The 20,550-nt window shown below is 45.5% G+C and overlaps 1 protein-coding gene across 1 annotated transcript in view; it reads right to left on the bottom strand.

Annotated features, from left to right (window-relative positions):
- Window positions 1–1,685: 1,685 nt before the first annotated feature.
- The window catches only part of LOC119381583 (cytochrome P450 3A14), a 31,590-nt gene continuing 12,725 nt past the window's right edge, over window positions 1,686–20,550 (bottom strand). Inside the window, exons 10-14 of the mRNA XM_049412833.1 lie at window positions 15,843–15,951; window positions 12,202–12,293; window positions 4,923–5,063; window positions 2,346–2,508; window positions 1,686–1,776 (exon numbers count right to left, since the gene is read on the bottom strand). Of these exons, the coding sequence (XP_049268790.1) occupies window positions 1,699–1,776; window positions 2,346–2,508; window positions 4,923–5,063; window positions 12,202–12,293; window positions 15,843–15,951 (583 nt within the window). The 3' untranslated portion in view covers window positions 1,686–1,698. The remainder of the gene's footprint in view (window positions 1,777–2,345; window positions 2,509–4,922; window positions 5,064–12,201; window positions 12,294–15,842; window positions 15,952–20,550) is intronic.

Here is a 20,550-nt window from a genome sequence, read left to right as displayed (position 1 = left end):
ACGCTGCCGGCTGTTGATGGCTGGAGCGGGTGGCGGAGGTTGGTTTGGACCGGCGGCGTTGGACGAGGCAGGATCTTCGTGAGCGGGCATGGCAGGTGGTATGACGCGACGACCCGAGCGGAGCTGCAGTGAGAACGTGCGAGAGGACTTGGGGATCGAAAAGCACCGTCCACCACTTGTGAGGCACCGCTTTATTCGAGTCTAGCTCGAGCTGTTCTACAATGATGATGATATATACAGATGAGGAAGTTGCACAAACGATGATGATATGTCGAGGTGACAAAGAAGAGTCACTGATTTGTTACGCTCACAATATCACCTTTGTCTTGAACGTACAGCATACACTGACATTCTGTACCCTTGTAAACCGCTCTAGTTGAGGTCGACTTGTATCTATCTTCTCGATGGACTGGCTTCTTAGGTTTGAAAGAATTTGGCGGATTTTAACGATTCCTTCGGCTCTGCGCTCATACTGCTGCAAAAGGGTAGGCTCTCTTCTTGGGCATGCCATCTTGACAGGAACAACTCGTTTTGCGATGCGCACGACATTACACTCGTCAGATGCACTATGGAGCCTCAGAAATGTTTGCGCATATGACACCATTCTCGGAATTTTCGTGATTCACAAGACTTCCGCAGAAATCACCGAGTGCCAGAGCCGGACACTTCATATCGCAGTGAAGGAAGGAAGGAAGGAAGGAAGGAAGGAAGGAAGGAAGGAAGGAAGGAAGGAAGGAACAAGCGGAAAGACAGGGAGGTTAGCCAGTTCTTAGAGCGGCTGGCTACCCTGTGCTGGGGGAAGGGGTAAAGGGGATAAAAGATGCTAGAAGAGAGATGTTACAAAAAAAGGAGAGCAAGAAAAGGAAAAAAAGAACAAGAGGGAAAAAAGGAAACGAGAATATTACACCACTTAGAGTCTGTCTCTAAGACCAGTTGTCCGCAAGAAGCTCAATAATGCTTTTAAAGCCTTCTGTGCTGATGATGGACTCGGCCAAGGTACCAAAACCCTTTGTTCCGACAAAGGGTGATTGTCAAGTTCATCTAGCGCATTAGAAAGTTCTTGTCTTGGCGCAGTCGTTACCTGAGCTACATAGGGCATTAGATCTAAAAGTGACTTCTATTTCCAGTAGCGACAACGGGAAAATTTTCATTTTTATTGGTTCTGGTTACAGCGGCTTAGTGTTTCGTGGCTATTGGTTACAACGATTACTATGACAACCCGGCCTAAAGGACTGGACATAAAGGCAAACTGCGCTGACATTTCACAGACCGAATTAAAAAGTAATTTGTGATATACGAGTATATTACTTCCGTTTACATTCATTTAGGTTTACGGTAAAGAACACTAGATGTTTAATATTCGACTTCAATCATCTGCAACGGCGTCTTTCATAATCACATCGTGGTTTTGGCACGTAAAGCCCCCTGAGTTCAGCCTTTGACTTTAGACTACACTGTAGACACGAAAAAGTACGTGTTGCACAGGGTTTAAGGTCCATAAAAAAGGGCAAAAAATATGTCCTGGACATATGGATGATTTAAATATACAACGTGGCGCAAACGTCCAGCAAAACAACATTGCGGTTAGGACATCGTCTCAAATTCCGGCGTTGAGTCGTTCGTCGCAATTTTTTTTCTTTTTGTTGTTCCAGCTCACTCGTTGGGTGCAAGCTAATGATATTCTTTTTTTTTTTTCCTTCAAACTCGGTAAAGTTTTATCCATGGTCCCCTAGCAGGAATCGAGACGAAACTGTAAGCGCCCATTTCCATGGAACCCTGAAAGAAATAGGAGATTTTAGCTTTATAAATAGTAGTACATAATTTGCAAAGAAAAACTCGTAAAATTTAATATTTTTTGCTGTTCTATTGTTCTTTGAAGGCCTACACGCTATACCGTATGCAGCTCGCCGTTGACGTACGCTTCTCAAAAACGACGCTTTGGTTTCTTTTCCTGATAATCGCGTGTTTACAAAGATAATGTCTAAAACACTTGCTTCACACGTTAAATTTTAAAAGTCATAAGGTCCCCTATACATTCGCTTACGACAACTCGAAGGCGAAAGCTAGCTTTTTCTTCTCGGCCGGTATAGTGATCCTCACCCACTCCCCTACGAAAAGCTTTCTGCACCTAACGTGGTTTTGCACTGCCTCCAGGATCAGAGGCGTTGCAACCTTTCTGCACCTCACCTGGTTTTACATTACCTCCGTGATCGGCCCACCTTTTACCAAGCGACGATGTCATGTGATGTCGTCATCACATAACATCGTTTATCGAGGTATCTAAGGCTTTAACATCCCTTATTTAATATACAGCAGCCCCGTTTTACACAGACGGCCGCACTCACCATCTGAGATGGTCCCAGTTCCAGACGATACTTCTGCAGCAGTCTGGCGATAGTGTATTTCAGAGTCAGCAACGCTAATCTCGTTCCGACGCAGTTTCGTGGGCCTATGCCAAACGGCGCATATGCAGTCTTGTGCAACAATGCTTCGTTTTCTGGTGCGAACCTGCAATCGCCAAACTGACAATGTTACGAAGCGATAACTCTACATTGAAATAACTGAAAAAAAAATTGGGGGACCCTTAAGCTTCGCCTTTAAGAGTTGAACGCGATAGCGAAATCCGGCCCCTAGTGCTAACTTCAGCCACTAAGTGCAGACTTGTTAATGTGTATTGTTACACACACACGCGCGCGCGCGCGAATGGTACAGGTTTTCTATCTAAAGCACTTCTCAGTGCAAGAGTCGCATGGCCTCCGAGATACACACCGCGCGCCCGCCACCTCGGAGACTATGAAGAGTCGAGACATATTTGTCACAATGGCCTCACAGATAGCAGCACATTATCTAGCGTTTGGTGTTTGCTTGATCAACGCCTCCTCTAGAAAGCCGGCGCCGGCTTGATATGTTTTCCGCTAGATGGACATAGTTGTCCCGTTTTAGAGATAATTGAAAGTTCGTGTGTGTCTTTAGCGGCGATGGCTGCACTATCCCGGCGTTTTTGACGTAGTTTGATGGCCTCGCCAATGCGCCTACGAATCGTCGAATGGGCGCGTTTTCGTCGTGACACCTTCCGAACAAAATGCGTTAAGGACACAAATGTAGTGGGTTTTTTTTTCGCAGCCGCTGTAAGTAACATCGTGGCTTCGTGGTAGGACACCTGCTTGCCACGCGAACGGCCCGGGTTCGATCCTCAATGGGACAGAAGATTTTTATTGTTTATTTTATTTGCTTCTTTCTCGATTTTTCGCTCACAGGCGATTTTTCGCTCACAAGCTTTGGTGGCGACGAGGCACCGACGCCGACAGCGGAATTTCTGCGACACGAGCTATCTAACGCTATCGCGTGAATACGCGGAAAACTTGGAGGACGCTTAAAGGCCAACTCCGGCGATTTTTCGAGGTCGATGGATCTCAGTGAAATTCGCTGGGTACGTTCCTTTGCACGTTTCCGTCATTTATGCCAAATTACAGGCTTGAGACATGCGCAGATTGTTTGCAAATGAATTTTAAAGATTGCCTGCAAACGCCCTCCTGGCTTCCCACAATTATTGGCAACATTGCGTCTGTGACGTCAGTGTTGGCAAGGCGGCGGAAGTGACGCAGCCGAGGGCACCGCTAACTTCGGCGCTTAGGCCGCTACAGCGAGCGTCTGCTGTGCACAAGGCGACAGACAGCGTTGGTTCGGCCGGCGCTTCGCTGGTCGTCCCGGCTGTCACAGTTTTCATACTCCGCGCCGGCGTGACCGGCATGCCTTGCACGACTTCCGATTCGTTCGTAACAACGTCTACGTAATACGTAGACAGTACACTCTGTTGGGTTTCGGTTTCGGTGTTGCGCTTTTTTGCTTATTTAAAATTATTCTACAAATTTGCCGAGTATTTCTGCTATCGGGCCCGTAACAGGAGCGTCTCAGGAACATAAAAGCACCATTACTTTGACATGGCCAAAAAATCGCCGGAGTTGGCCTTTAAGCTTTGCCTTCAAGAATAGAACGCGACAGCGTATTGGCTGCACACTTCGTTGATGCTGCTGCTGATGGTAATTAAATGCGCATGAGCGCTTTGTAATGGGTGAGCCTTTAAACCACCCACTCGTTGCACGAGTCACGTGGTATGAAGCTTAGTCGTGATTCTCCACTTCTGCCGCGCAATATTACATGTGTTAACGCGACTCTTGGTACTATGTGACGCCTGGATAGTTTTTCTTTTTTTTTTAAAGCAGTTTCGTGCACTGATGTGGTTGTGTGTTTTTAGAACACCTGCTTATCATGCGCAAGACTTGGGTTCGATTCCGGCTGGGACCCCTGAATTTTATTATTTACATCATTTGGAATTTTTCGCTCACAACGAACACACGCCTACACCGGAATTTCTTCGACACGGGCTGTTTAACGCTGTCACGTTAAAAAATTCCAATATGCATCTCTTTCACCTATGACCGGCGCAGTCTTTTTTTTTAAAGCAAACTAATTTGAATAGTGCCCAGTCAACGGGACAATACAGAAAACGAAGTGTGGTTGCTAATTCTTTGCTCAGCTATGTAGCAGAATAATGGCAAATATCTATGTAATTAAAGCGGAGAATCGTGTGATAACTGGCTGAGGCGACTACGAATTTCAAGACTGGAACCAATCTAGACACGTTGAATGTGAATAGTACTGGTTTCGTACGATCACTTGTGATCGCGATCGGGCCTTATCCGGATCGAATTTCTTTACCGTGATTGGCTCCTTTACGCCAACTTCAAAAGAGAGCCAAACACTGTTAAGAAATTAGATACCACTCGAGCTTAATCGCGATCAGCATGCAGTGCAGCGTGCGACTGGTATAAAGCTTAAAGTACAGCTGCCAATTAGCGTAACCTCAACAGCAGGCATTGTTTACAAAGCACATTTCCAAAGTACCGCGTTTGCCATCGTACCTATCAGGATGGAACTCGTCCGGATTGGTCCAAAATTGGGGATTCCTATGCAAGTGGTACTGCGACACCATGAACGCAGTTCCAGCTTTGAACTTGATGCCGTTGTACTCGAAGTCTTCTTTGGCTTGTCTCGTCACAAAGCTGCATCGAAAAGAGTGACAAGCTATAACCAGTCATACTACCAGAATGTAAAACAACTTGTCTCGCAAGTTTAGAATGCATATATATATATAATATATATATATATAATATATATATATATATATATATATATATATATATATATATATATATATATATATATATATATATATATATATATATATATATATATATATATATATATATATATATATATATATATATATATATATTAGGGGTGTGCGAATATCAAATTTTTCGAATACGAATCGAATACGAATATCCACCTTCGAATATCGAATCGAATATCGAATATCAAAGGCAAAATGCCCCCACACTAACAATATTTCATTTAACATGTAGCTATTTGAAAAAAAAAACATTAACAGCCTGACTGGCAACACAACATACACTGCTATCTGCAGAACACAATGTCCAGGCTAGCACAATGCACCTCACAACACAACCAAATATCATGGCACAATGAAAGTAATGACTACATGTCATCATGAAAAAATATGAGTTGCTCCACATGATCAGGCAGCAGGCGCTCCCTTGTAACAGAGACATCCCCCCCCCCCCTGCCACTGAAAAGGCACGCTCGCTTGGAACAGAAGTGGCTGGTATAGGGAGTTACATGGGGCAAAGCTTTGCCAGACTGGGGTATCTGAAGGTGCCTACAGTCCGCCACCAGTCACGTGGGTCACTGTCTTTCTTCAGAAGTGGTCCCGCATAGTGAACGAGTGGTAGTGCGGCACGTTACGGTCGCATAATATTGAAAATGTGCGGTTACATGATCGCCAACAGCGCTGCACGTCGGTGATGCACCAGCAATAAATCATACGTTTTGGGGCGCTCGTCGCAGGCAGATATCGTGCCTCCGTGTACTTACGATGTTTATCGCTCCTCTCGGCAACGTTTTTAGCGATACGAACGCAGCAGAAATGTGGAAGACGAGTTTTTTATGCATGATAATCGAATCGCATATTCGAATTTTTCGAATATTCGAAACTTTTCGAATACACGATTTTCGAATCGAATGCGAATATTTCGAATGTAATATTCGACGAATATTGGAAACTTTCGAATATTCGCACACCCCTAATATATATATATATATATATATATATATATATATATATATATATATATATATATATATATATATTATGCGAATATCGTCAGTTTTGTATCCTGCAATTTCACTGCCGTTTAAATCAGACTTTTTACGTATTACAAGGATAATATTAATAAACCAATAACCTACTACAATTATACACGTGTGTTAAGAGAGTCTTAGTCGAAATCAAGAAGAACTGGGCATGAACAGGGCAAATAACAAGAAGGAAAGAAAGAAATTATGCTTGTTTTGTTCACGCTGGTATCTGCACTTATATTACGGCCAAAGTGGTCGCTGCCACCAGCATTCGCGCACTGATATGACATCGTTATCACTATCGGACTCTTGATGCCGATAAGCGAACTAGTGCCGCCTTATTACAATATCCGCATACTGTGTTGAAATGACGGCTGCGCGGGGATGATACAATTATATAGACAGGAAGGTTACAGGGGTTATCATGGAAGGCTATGTCCGGTTGACTACCCTATACTGCGACGAGGAAAATTATGAGGGAAAGTGCGCAAAAAACGTCTACAAAGGGAGAACAGAAGAGCACAAGCGCATACTAACAACTGAAATTTTTGTTGAAAACACGAAACATATATAGGGCAAAACCACGTGTGTGTGATAAACAAAGACCTACATGTGCTCATCAAGATACCCAATCTCTGCTTTGTGTAAGGCTACGGATTGCTTGGCGACACAACTGTCTCCGGCTTTGAAAGTAAAATAAGCTTCGACAAGCTCATGTAATGTTCCGCAGAAAATTATTAGGGCCGTAAAAAAAAAAAAAAAATCTAAGAGTGTCATTTTAGGTACAAACGGTATGTGAGCAAGGATATCAAAGTAGTTTTAGCCTACTAGCATGTTTCATCACTGTGCCAGGCTTTCCACAAGCAAGAAACATGTGAATGTTTATTAAAAAAAACTACAAAGATACCCTTATGCAAATTTTAATTTGCCTTTTTATGATGAGTTGTAGTGTTTCTGCCAAATTTCATCAACCTATACCAAGAAACTAAAAAGTTACAAACGATCCCCGCGTCCCCAATTAACTTATTTCTCGCGGAAAACACCACATGAACACCGTACTTCGCGCCAACCTTCTTGAGATGGTGGGACACACCATGCAGGTGGGGAATACTGATGAGTGCCTTCTTATAAGGTTCATTCGCAACACGAGAGAATTCGCAGCTGAAAGGTTCGGCTCGTGACTACTTTTCCTTTCACGCAGCCACTTCAAATTATTTCGTGTATTTAGTGGACCACTGAACACCTTCCGTGCCACTGTCCATCACACAAAACTCAACGACGTGCTCTAGAAGCTGAACTACGCCGCCTTTGTTGGAATAGCGCTTTCGCAAAAGAATACCCTGGGAACTTGGCTAACGCTTTCGTACGTGCGCAGGGCCACAAAAGTCCAATATAGTTTCCTGAAGTTGACTGAACTTCACGAACAATTGCGAACTTGGCTAAAACGCGTTGGCGGGTTAGTTGGTTAGCGTCCGTGATAGAGTAAGTGCGACTTGAATGGGACATAGAAAGAAAACAGACACGGACACCTCTGTCAACTATTAGCGCATGTTCTTATTCCGTATTTCCACACTAACTGTTCATTTGTTATTAAATGCGAAGCATTTCTTAGCGAACCTTAGGCACTTTGAGCGTTTATATCTACGTATCCATCTATCTACCTATCTAGCCGCCTACGTCAGGGTGATCTCATGATCGCCTCCTTAACTTGGTGTGCACCGAAATTGGCATACGAGGGTAAGAGAAATTGATAAATATGACTGTCGGGTCATGACATAAATAACGTGAAAATTCTGTCGCGTGCGTCGTAAAACCATTTCCTCCAGACATGTGGTACATACGCGTTTACCACGGGCCGCTGTATGCGGGTATGCGCCACAGGTGATTGACAGTTTATATCTACCCAGGAACGGCGAGAACAGACATTGGTAATTTAAATGCGAGAGCGTTCAGAAAAACCGACATCGGCAGCGTGGACCCGACGGATGGAAAGAATAATTAGGATCCGAGCAGGAACCGAACCCAAGCATTCTGCGTGGCTGTCAGCTGTTGTACCACAGATCCATACCAGGTCTTGAAACTGCTTTGGAAAAACACCATATGCAGGCGTAACGTCTATGCAACGTGAATTGTTGTGTGGTGCCGGCTATCTAATTTTACAAGAAAGCAATAAACCCTACTTAAGTCCTCCTACGATACACGCGTCCTATCAGCTTAACGTCTGTGGTTGCAGTGCTGGCTCCGCTTTTATAGCTGTCTAATAAACTTCACACTTGTGTTCCTATGATTCAGCAAGCTATATTGAAGCATTGCTCGAAACCCGGAGGAACACATTAACGAAAGTTACATATTGATATTCACATGATTGCACGATAATTGGAACTTAGTTTCTAATACTGACGTGTGTACTCTAACGCGAGGGCTGACGTTACGTCGCACCACAATTTACACTTTAAACGCCAGTGTTGTCGACATGCCTGGTAAGCCCACGATGCAAGGTCGATCCAAATAGGTCGCGAAGCTTCGGGCGAAAAGCGGTTCAGAACCTATGGGCACCGTGCATACGTTAGGAGCCACCACAGTCGCGAGCTGCCTCCAGCGCCAAAGCGGCCACGGCAGCAGATTTGGCGGGATGGGGGGGGGGGGGGGGGGGAAGGGAGACGACACAGGCGGCGGCAAGCCACTGCGCCGTGTTTTGGTGCTTCGCTTGAAGCGTTCTCTTTCCCGTTTGCTTCCAAATGACGTCAAATTGTTATCAGCTGTCAGAGAACGTAGCGTTAGCGCATGTGCTTCTTTTCGCCAGACCTCGTGTATCCTCAGGCGAACGCGGCAACATAAAATGCATTAACTGGGGGAAGACAACGGAGGTGACGAGCCCGCTGAGCGAAACTGCGCACGTGTAACGCGGGCCGTCTCACTCACTAAACAATCACAGCTTATCACCCTCGAGCTAACGCGGCAGCGAACTCAGCGGCAGCTTGAAACCGGCAATACCAGCAATTGCACTGTCACGGACGCTGAATGAAAAAAAAAAAAAAAACGCTTTCCATCGAACGGCCATGGCACTGCATTCGCTGTGCCGACTTATTCAGTGCAGCTGAGTTCGTCGTCGCGGCTCGTCTTTTGCTGCCATGGCACTGCAAAGCGTGCCAATTATTATTACGCTTGGATTCAGAGAGCTACGTGATATAGATAGTTTCTTCCGAGGAGCTAACCTGAAGAAGGGCAGGGAAATCCTCGAAGCGGGTCACGTTCACGGCGTCGTGGAAGAGGTGTTGCTCGGCAGATCAACAATCACGGGCAAATGCAACCCCAGAAAAAAAACCATCTATTTGCAAAACTCACTTTTGTCGTCGAACGAGTGCGATCCAGCGTTCACGCCGATTCCGTTCATATTCTCTAAATGGAAACCGGTAAAAACGCGTGCCCTGAGAATTCCTGTAGGGGTTATTGCACCCAACAACGCAGCAATTATTCCTGGAGTTCGGCATTCCTACGAACAGCGGAACCGGCACAAAACGAACTGCCCGCGAAAATACCTCGCTCCGTCGCAGTGGGAGCGTGGAGCGAGCAGGGGTGCAATCGCGGAGAGATGTTGTCTGCTATATTATTCTTATCGTCCACCACCTGCGGCTGACTGATCGCGTTGATAACGCGGACGTACCGTCGCTCTGGTCACTAGCCAAGCGCGAGAAACACGAAAAGTGTAGTAATCGTAAAAGGCATAGTTCCTCGACTTCACCCCATTGCGAGCGCGTCAGAGCATCCCGCCAAATCTGCGCCTCTTGCCGCTAGGGATGCCGAGCGGAGTTACGTCTGCACGGAGCCTATTGCCAACGACACCAGAAAGGCGAGTTATGGGTGCTGCGATTGAAGCGCTACTATGTTTGGAGGGAACAAATACTAGTAGCGAAAAACCACGTTTTATTCAAGGGCGAAGCAATCTTTATGTTTTACAAATGACATTTATTTCTCGAACAATATTATGTAGGTGCACTGGGCCAAGAATATATGACGGTGTTTAATTATTACGAAAAACCTTTTTCTTAGTGCCCCTGAAGAGAGGCGCACGTCATTGTTATCCAGTGCAGCCCTTGCGGTGCATGGAAAGGCCCGCTAGTAAAGTTCGTCTGCGACGACACGCCCCCTCACGTGTTCTGATGTTTCGCACATGCATGCATTCTCTGAATTATTGTTGTGACAATTTGCTTTTTGCTGTGCGCTGAGTTGCGAGATGCGTTTCATCGTTGGTGAACATGTTGATTACGGTGTTCAACAGGCAACGGGACACCGCGGCTAACGTTTAACGCCGAACGGTTTCCACTGTACCCGCGGAAACAATGTGGTGTGCAAGGATGCAATAGCACCACGCGTATGCCTGGCGACCCATCTTTTCTAGATAAGACACCGGGGCAACGGTTCGGAATAGTGTGCGTGCGGGATTTTCACGCATCAGTATTCCTGCTGCCAGGTTTCCTTCGTGAACACGCACGCCCACTATATTTCCTGTTATCGGTGAGCAGATCGCTAAGTTATCTGTCGCGCTACAATTTGCATGCCTGTATACGTTACATCATTTACATGTAAGGATAATTTATCAGAACATAAGGCAAAATATAGTGCACATAGTGTACGCAATTTTTGTACTTATTCTGACACTTGTTGCTCAGCATAACAGAGAGCTGAGCTAGTGGGTAAGTATTCATTCTAAAAAGACAGGGCGTGCAAACACGGACACAAGAAAGAAGTCAGGACACCACAACCGCCGGCGTTTGTGGTGTCCTGACTTCTTTCTTGTGTCCGTGTGTGCACGCCCTGTCTTTTTAGAATGAATACTTGTTGCTCATTGTGTAGAGCGTAACAAAATTGAGTTATTGCGACCATTGAATAAAACTGAAATGTCATCATTTTGGCGTGACAAGGCGTCATTTTCGCGTTAGAACTGAAGGACACAAGCAACGCGCTCTTTAAGGCTCATGCGCACGTGCGAAGCAAATAGCAACGCTGCAAACATGAAAGGTACGCTGCTGCTTGCTTTAATTCCGGTGTGGAGGATAACAGGAACGCAGAATAAAAGCTATAAGAATAAGGTTTGCTGGTAAAACGAACGCGAATTAAAAGGCAATACACTTAAACACCGCTGTTTAGTCATGAGTCGGTATTAGTTTAGCTAGCGTCAAGCGCACTCGCCAAGGACTTGCCGGCTTGCCTTAGCGCGGGTCCTTAGCGGTCAGGGGCCTAAAAAAACTATATTGAGGTAAAAACTATATTGAGGCGATAGTACCAACAAAATGACGTCACTTTTTTACCGGATATTGCGTCACATCCGCTTTCTTTTTTGTTCCGCCGGAAGTGTTCTCTCCTCATACAGATGGCGCTAAGCCCCATGAGCAGATGATGAGCAGCCATTTCCTGAACTTGTGGGCTTCCATGGAAGCTTCGCTACCAGTTACATTTACCTTGCACGATGTGCACGCAGCTACTACGCTTACAAAAACACGTCGATCCGCCAGGTAACGCTAGGCTCAAAGCCATATAATAAAGCATAGAAGAACTCGCTGAGTGCTTCGCATAAAACCGATTCCCACAACGCGTCGGAACTGCCGAATTTTTACCCCCTAGAATTCTGGTTTTTTTTTTCTTAAATCTTTATCTTGCCTATTATTCCTCCTTTCTCCCTCCCCACGTGTAGGGCAGCCCATCGAGCACGCGCTTGGTTAAACTCTCTGCCTTTCCCCTTCGTTTATCTCTCTCTCTATCTCGCACTTTTCGTCATGATAAGCATGTATTTCTATTTTGTGGGGCTGTAATTGCGGTCACATAAGAGTCAGTGTACCTCATGACAGTAAACGCCAACCTGAATGCAGTCAGAATTATATGTTCTCGCACTTTATGAAGGCATTTAATGTCTTACCATTCCAAAGAACTGTGCTCCGAAACAATAACAAGTTCACTTCCAGATGAACATATATAGTTACTTACAGCAACCCCGGTGGATACAGCCGCAACGTTTCGTCCACAACTTGACCGAGGTACTTCAGTTTCCGCATGGTAATATCGTAATCTAGCGTGCCCTGGAGAGTGAGCAAGAAAGAAAAAAATATACAGTTATAAGCGGCATCACATGAACCTTCACGTTTGACATTATAAGGATCAATACTGGTTTGACCGCACCACACAAGCTACGGCATCTGCCGTTTTCCTTTTTAATATTTTTTTACATCTCCCTTCTAACACTTGTATGTTAACCTGACACTTCTCGTTGGTAGTTGGATAATTGCTTCAGCATGCACAGACAATAGCGCTTATAATAGCTCCATTGTGTTTTCTCTACCCGCCCAGGTGGTTTTGTGGTTATGGCAGGCCCGTAGCCGGGGGGGGAGGGGGGCCTAGGAGCCCGGGCCCCTCCTGAAATTTTGCTGAAGTATGTGTTTTTACCAAAAATAAATAATAAAAATAGGTGTTTTTCTCAAAAAGCTAAGGTTTTCAGCAAGTGGCCCCTCCCCCCCCCTCCCCCCCCCCCCGAAAAAAATTCCTGGTTACGGGCCTGGGTTATGGTGCATGCTCGATTGCTGACCCGAAGCTCGCGGTATCGAATCCCTGCCGTGGCTGCCGCATTTTTAATGGAGGCGAAAATGTTTGAGGCCCGTGCACTTAGATTTAGGTGCACGTTAAAGAACACCAGAGGGTCAAAATTTCCGGAGCCCACCTCTATGGCGTCCCTCATAATCATATCGTTATTTTGGGACGTAAAACCCTTGCAATTATTACAACCTCATTGTTTTGTTTTCATTAACTTTAATTTTCATACCCGCCGTGTTAGCTTATCTGGCTACGGCCCCAACCACACGTACGTGTAGACTCGACGTCGCGTCGCGTTTTTATGGAGAGAAAGAGGTCGGGTAGCTCCACGTTTTACGAGTTGCCGCGTATCGCCGTGGCAAAGGCAACCGAGACATTAGCCTGTATCACCGTTCACTGTGGCGTGAAAAAAAGATTGGCTAGGTTTCTTTCCGACGCACAATAACTCCTAACAGAATAAAGTGAAGTCTCTTCCGCGAAGCAGGGCACAATAGCAAACCGCGCGCGACCGCCCCGACCGCCCCTATGCGAGCAGATTTCGCACGTAAACAGCAATGATTCAGTGAAGCGACTCGCTTTGCTTTCGCGTTTGTACTTCACATCGAAAACATTGAGAAATGCAATAGCATGTGCCAACACAGGACATTAGAGTATGGTTGTTAATCGCGTTGGCGATGTCAAGCGCTGTATGACGATCTCGCACTGGATCACGAACGGTGTCGGCCGAGGCGTCCGCCTAGCCTGTGGCCACTACCGGAGCCGTCAGTGAATGCGCGCCTGTTGCGGCCTGCTTGCCGCTCACGAAGGCATTCTTTTATTGGCTATGTTCTTGTAAAACGTGACAGTGCTGTGCAAATCAATTTATGTTGTTGTTGTTCTTGACGCTGGTCATCTACTTTCACAGAGTGGGATGACTCACGATGTTTCTTTTCTCGCGTTATCTGTGTTATCATTTCACTGTCTGTAGCTTTGTACTACTCCTGCGTTGTTGTTGCCTTTTATGTTGACGTAACCGCTACATGAAAACAAAAAAACCTCCCTTGTTATTCTCTTTTTTGTTTGTTTGCTTGCTAGTTTATGTCTTGGTGGCTTAATGTATATCAAGTAATGCATATCATCTGTAGTCGGATGCAACCTAAAATTAAGTACACGCTCCGCCTTCGGAAATTTCATCCGTGCAAGAGATCCATGCTGGGTTGCTTCCGTTGTAACCGTAAATATGCTTTGGCTGCTAATGAGAATACTGAGCATATTAATAATTAGAAGTTCGATCGTCGTCCCCAGTTAAAGTACTAAGTCTCCCCTAGAAATGATGTTGGAATCTTTGCTGAAATTTTCCAGAATGTTGAAAACCGAAAACCAGCGACACGAACTTCTGTCTGTATGGGAGAATCACTAACCCGAAATACGTCAAAGCTCCTTGACATCACGGAAGTCAGTAAATGTAATTGGATGGGGCATCTATGCTAATTATCTCTGAGTGGGAGAAATGCGGCAGTAGGCGGAGCTTGTATTCATTCTTAGCTTGTAACCGACAGTAAGTCTGTCGTAATTGTTTCAAGTGCAGGGTTGCGGCCAAGCAGGTTTTTCATTCTAGAAGATTTACTCCGACTGAACACAACAGAACAGTATCAACAAAATTACATAGGCGTTTAAGACTTGAAGAGCACAGAGGCGATGTCGCAAAAGCCTGCCATGCCACGCGTTCTAAGACGGAGTTCGTTCAACGCTGTTGGACAGCAAGGCATGCCGTCGGCTTGAACAATGCGACGACGCTGGCTCGGGAACGAAGGTGGGGAAAAAAATTCACACCATATCCACGGGTGAATGGTGAAGAGCTTGGGCGAAGCTCCTGAAGCAATCATGGTTACACCGTGAAATCTTCAGTGGTTTCGCCCAGCAGTAATCAAAGCGAAAGCCCAGTACATCAGCAAAGACGTGACAAACACTGTATATATTTATACAAGAAATTTTATTAATCGTAAGTGGTAGCTAGACGTGGCTTCCGTTACTCCTTCATTATAACGGCTTTATGGTCGGTGAAGTGATGGATCGGTGATGGGTCGTAGTGGGATGTTTGCAACGACGAAGTAGTGGGCAGCTTGCAAAGGTGGCTGCCGTTCCCCTTCATTATAATGGCTTTATGGTCGGTGAAGTAATGGATCGGTGATGGATCGTAGTGGGATGTTTGCAAAGACGAAGTAGTGGGCAGTTTGCAAAGGATCGGTGATGGGTCGTAGTGGGATGTTTGCAAAGAGGAAGTAGTGGGCAGTTTGCAAAGGTGGTTACGCCGGACAACGGAGACGTGACAAGGTTAGACTAAGAGGAGCTTCGCCCCTAAAAGAAACTCCTGGAATTGTGGTTCATCCGTCGCGACAAATCGGCTTGCCACAACAACCGCGGCCCCGTACCGGACGTTCACAAGGGCGTATGTGACTAGTAGCGGACTGGACGACCGCTCATTTGGTGCCAGTGCATAGTGCGGATGCCACCTGCATAGGTGGCGAAACGTCTATGTAATTTTGTTAATACTGTTGTGTTGTGTTAAGTCGGAGTAAATCTTTTGGAATCATGAACTCACCCGGCTTTTGGAACATTTTCGCAAGCACGTTTTTGGCCGTAATATCGGCTGAGGACTCTGGATGTTGCATTCCGAGAACTCTTTACTTGCCACATTATATCCCCGGAAAGCCGTGGACCAACCACAGGTCGTTGTGAGATGCACGTCATCGGTTCATCTTCATTTTTGCATGCATGCGACGGGTGCAGAAATTGGGGGAGGGGGGTGGAGGTCGCTGTGGTTAAACTTGGTTCCCACCATTGGAAAACCCTGTGCGCTACTGAACCCTGAGCAAAGTTACATCAAGTTCTGAGGAAGTTCTCAATACTAGAGGTCTCTGTTCGTGCACTAATGCCGTGTTCTGATAGGGTCCATAACGAAAAGAATAAAAAAATATGGTCGTTCTGTACTTGTAGAACAATATTACATAACGTATATTTTGTACTCTACAAATAAATGAAATATAAAACAACGCACATACCGATGTAGCCAAGGCTTCCAAGACTTCTTCGCGAGCCTTTTCTTGAACATCCGGATACTTCGCGAGTGTATAAGCGATGTAGCTCAGTGACGTAGACGTGGTCTCGAATCTGCATGAATATTGCGCCACGCAAATTGTGGAATTTCAATATGCAGTTATGTAGTTACAAATATTCACATGATGATAATCATAGGCAGGTCATGCAGAAAAGCGCAGCACACAATATGGGTAAGCTTTATGGCTCTGAATTGGCCATTGGTATTGTGGAAGCTAACACCTCCGTATATTGAAGGGTGAACTTGTCGGCTAGTTGGTTGAACATATCGTATGGAGGAAACAGCGCGAGGACCAGGACAAAAATAGGCACACATATAACCACACGTAGCGCTGACTGGCAACTGAAATCCATTGCGGCGAACAACGTAAATACATATCCACGTATCAGCCAACGTCAAAGAAATCAAGAACAGACAACAGAAGAAAGAAGGAAAGCGAAAAATTATAAAACTACTCCGATGTAAAAAGCTTTGAGCGCATGACACCAATGGCTACCATGAATCGCCAGCAGAGATATACACAATTTCCTTGTCAGTTAATAAAACAAAGGGAGTGCTGATACATATATCCTTTAACATGGCAATTTTGTGGGCCCCAATTATTTCACGCGTTAGTTGATTCCGGTTGGTGGCTAACACTTCGCATTTGCTAAATTCCGGATTGCAGCCGCACCGTTTACAGTGAATTCCAAGATGGCCGCTGATGCCACTTGTTACGTTGTACTGGTGTTCACGAAGCCTCTCATACAAACAGTGGCCCGTCTGGCCTACGTACTCTTTTCCGCAAGTTAATGGTATTCTGTATACCACATTTGCAACGCAGTTAACGAACTGGGACCTATGTGTCTTGTTGCACTGAACCCCGACATAGGTGCGGTTGTTTACCCTACTACATAACTTGGACAGCTTGTTAGGGGCTGTTAATGCCACTCTTATGTCCGCCCGTTGGCCTATTCGCTTCAAATTATGGGACACTTTGTGTATATACGGTATTGCCGTACACTTCTGGGGGCGCTTTCGAACCACATTTTGGGTTCTTCCTTGTGACAGAGCCTTACAGGACTTAATCTCTTTCAATAACTTCTGAGCGACGGACACAAGCACGTTGCGGGGATAACCGGCCTTATCCAACCTTGACAGCTGTCCTTGAAAGCTGTCACTCTTGCAATGAGTGCAAGACTTGCAGGACAAGAAGTGTTAGCCACCAACCGGAATCAACTAACGCGTGAAATAATTGAGGCCCACAAAATTGCCATGTTAAATGATAGATGTGTCAGCACTCCCTTTGTTTTATTAACTGACAAGGAAATTGTGTATCTCTCTGCTGGCGATTCATGGTAGCCATTGGTGTCATGCGCTCAAAGCTTTTTACATCGGAGTAGTTTTATAATTTTTCGCTTTCCTTCTTTCGTCTGTTGTCTATTCTTGATTTCTTTGACGTTGTCTGATACGTGGATATGTATTTACGTTGTTCGCCGCAATGGATTTCAGTTGCCAGTCAGCGCTACGTGTGGTTATATGTGTGCCTATTTTTGTCCTGGTCCTCGCGCTGTTTCGCCCTACGACCTCTGTATAGGTTGTTGAACGAGAGAACAGGCAATGACGTTAGAAATAGCATTATATGCCTTACTAAGGCGAAAGCCTTATACGTCTAATACGGCCATGACCTTGAACGTTTACGTAGGCGTGAGCGGAGTGACCAAAATGATGGGCGAGCCGCGCGTTCACTTCGGGTTTAGCTTTCCAGAGGTGCACTGTGAAACGGTGGCTGAGCCACCTTTTTGTTTTGTACATTTGTTTGCTGACGTCATTTATGTTTTCTTCTTTCTGTTTTCTTTTTTTTTTTGTAACTGTGCAGAGCATGGACCCAACGATCCGATACGAGCACATTTGATCGCAGGTTCGATCCCGACATCATCGAGGTGCTGCTACATCGCAATTTCGCTCACCTCTGAGCCATACTCGATCCGCATCTGGATCCGTGTCGGCCCTGATAGCAGTAAAATGTGCCCGTGTGATACCGTATGGAATCAAGCTCGAAGACACGCAAAAGTTTGAGCCATCGTGATGACGGCTGTTATGGCGGTGAAGTTAGTTCAATGCTATACACAGGTCGTTGGAGGAGCACCCGAACATCACGTGGTGATTCCAAACATGAGCCTCCTATGTTCCCGAAGAGCCTCTCTTGATAACTGGACGCGCTTGAGCGCTCGCCAGACGTCAGCTGAGTTTAGTCACGAACAGAGCTACTTTATATGCTACCGTTAAGTTACTGTATACGCTACATAAAGGTAGCGCATACAGTCTCTTAACTGTATACGCTACCTAAAGGTAGCGTATGCAGTAACTCTAGTCATGAACACTGGCATAAACTGAAACTGCTGGACGAGTTGGCTGGGTGAGTGAAGAATTAGTTAATACGTGCTCAAGAAATTAACACTGTAATGAGAATGCCTCGAATGTCGACCTCATTCTTGATTAAGTGTTGTATCACGTCGGTTGTACACCCATCCTGCATGGGCCCCAACTTGGGTCTGCAGCACTTTGTAAATCAAAATAATTACTAGCCTTGTTCTTTGGCAAATGATACACGGTAACTGCAGAATTGCTCGATTTATTGTTCGTTTACCTGCGGCGCGCGAATAAATAATGGATCCGACATATGACCACCCCACGGGCCACCGTTCCTGTTTTATCTAATAATAATAATAATAATAATAATAATAATAATAATAATAATAATAATAATAATAATAATAATAATACTCTTTATTTGCCAAAACAATTGAGCGCAGGCTGGGTAGTGGAACGACGGCCGACGTGATTTCATATACGTACAACGCTTAATCGAGAATGGGGCACGACCTTCCACTCATTAAAATGCTAATTTCCTTAGCTCGTATAAACTAGTCAATACTCCATTCACACAGCCAACTCGTCCAGTAGTGTCAGCTTTGTTCAAGAGTACGTGAATTCACTCAGCTGACGCCTGGCGAGCGCTCATGCTCTTTGGGAACACAGGAGGCTTATATTCGGAATCACCACGTAATCTTCGGAAATATTACGTGCTCCTACAACGACCTGTGTAAAGTACTGAACTTCACCGTCGTAACAGCCGTCTTCACGATGGCTCAAACTTCTGCGCGCCTTCGAGCTCGCTTTCGCACCGTGCCATAATATCGGCGTCTCACACGAGCACATTTGATCGCGATCAGGGCCGATCGGGATCGAGTTTGGCTCAGACGTTAGAACGAATACGATTAAAGGTGACTATGCGGCAGCACCTCAGATTATGTCGCGATTAAACCTGCGATCAAATGCGCTGGTGATGGGCCATTGGCTCACGCACCGTACAGTCGCGCAGCGTTGTCCGTAGCCCCGCGAGAGAAAGAAGGAAAGAAACGGGAGTGACGTCAGAAAGCAATTTAAAATAGAAAAGAAGTGGCTCCGCCGCCGTCCTTCAGCGAACCTCCGGAAAGGGAGACCCGTTCGCTTCGTAGCGTCGTTTACAAAGTGCGGATATCACGTGATCGTAGGAGCTGCGCGTTCACTGCGACGTTAAATCACAATTGTCGCGTGAACGCGCGAGCTGCGCATTCCTTTCGTTCTTGCGAACGCTCAACGCATCTTATACTGCCTATTATGCTACGAGTTAAGAATTATTTACCGTTTATAACTTTAATGCTGTTAATGTCAAATGCCACCTTTCTATGTATTTCTATTATGTCAGGAAGAAGACATTCTTCAAACAGAGAACATCTGTAAATGTGGTTGGTTCTCATTTGTACTACGTTCCTTATTATCACTGATTTTCGGTTATTCCCGTTTACAGGCAGGATCACGCTCCGCTTCCTCCATATCACTCGCTGGTGCTCCCCGTAGTCCTGCCAATCTGTGCCGCTTATCAGCCTGTTTGCTCAAGCACAGCGATGTTGTGGATGAGCTCACGAGCTTGTTTCCAGTTGCTACACAGATACGAAAATACTTGGAAGGCGTTATCAATGCCAGACCAATCATATGCACCGCACTTTCTCCTATATTCATGGGCTGAATGATAACATTTATTTACTCTAATGCATACGTCCTTTAGCCCATGATATGACGATTAAGAGCATGTCCTTTATATGTTCTCAGATGGCGCGTATGTGGAGTATATACGTCGCAATGTATATGGATGTGCGTTTTAAGGCCACATCCATAAGTTCCTCCTTGCAAGGAACTTATGGATGTCGGAACGAAACACGGCAGGTCAATGAAGTGGTAGAAAAATCCACGTGGTCTTCTCCGAGTGAGCAGCGTGTCGTGAAGTCATCATATGACGGACGTCATAATGCCGTCACATGATGCACGGGGGAGGAGGGGGAGGAGGACAGCGTAATTTACTATAGTCGGTTACAACGTCTGTGCAAGAGAGTTGTGCTAGGTGGTCTTCGTTGTAACCGTAAGTACGATTTCGCTGCTAATGTAAGTATATTGCGCATATTATTAACGCGATAGCGTTAAAGAGCTCGTTTCGCAGAAATTCCGGTGTCGGTGGCGTCTTTGGTCGTGAGCGAAAAATCAGCGTTGTCCTTGAGCGAAAATTCGAGGTAGATGCAAATAACTCAATCATAAAAATATTCGGTTCGAGTGGGATCGGGGATTCGACCCCT

This window comes from Rhipicephalus sanguineus, chromosome 2, assembly GCF_013339695.2.
Source record: "Rhipicephalus sanguineus isolate Rsan-2018 chromosome 2, BIME_Rsan_1.4, whole genome shotgun sequence".
Classification (NCBI taxonomy): domain Eukaryota; kingdom Metazoa; phylum Arthropoda; class Arachnida; order Ixodida; family Ixodidae; genus Rhipicephalus; species Rhipicephalus sanguineus.
The sequence above is the reverse complement of the archived record's forward strand: the minus strand, read 5'-3'. Positions and strand labels throughout refer to the sequence as shown.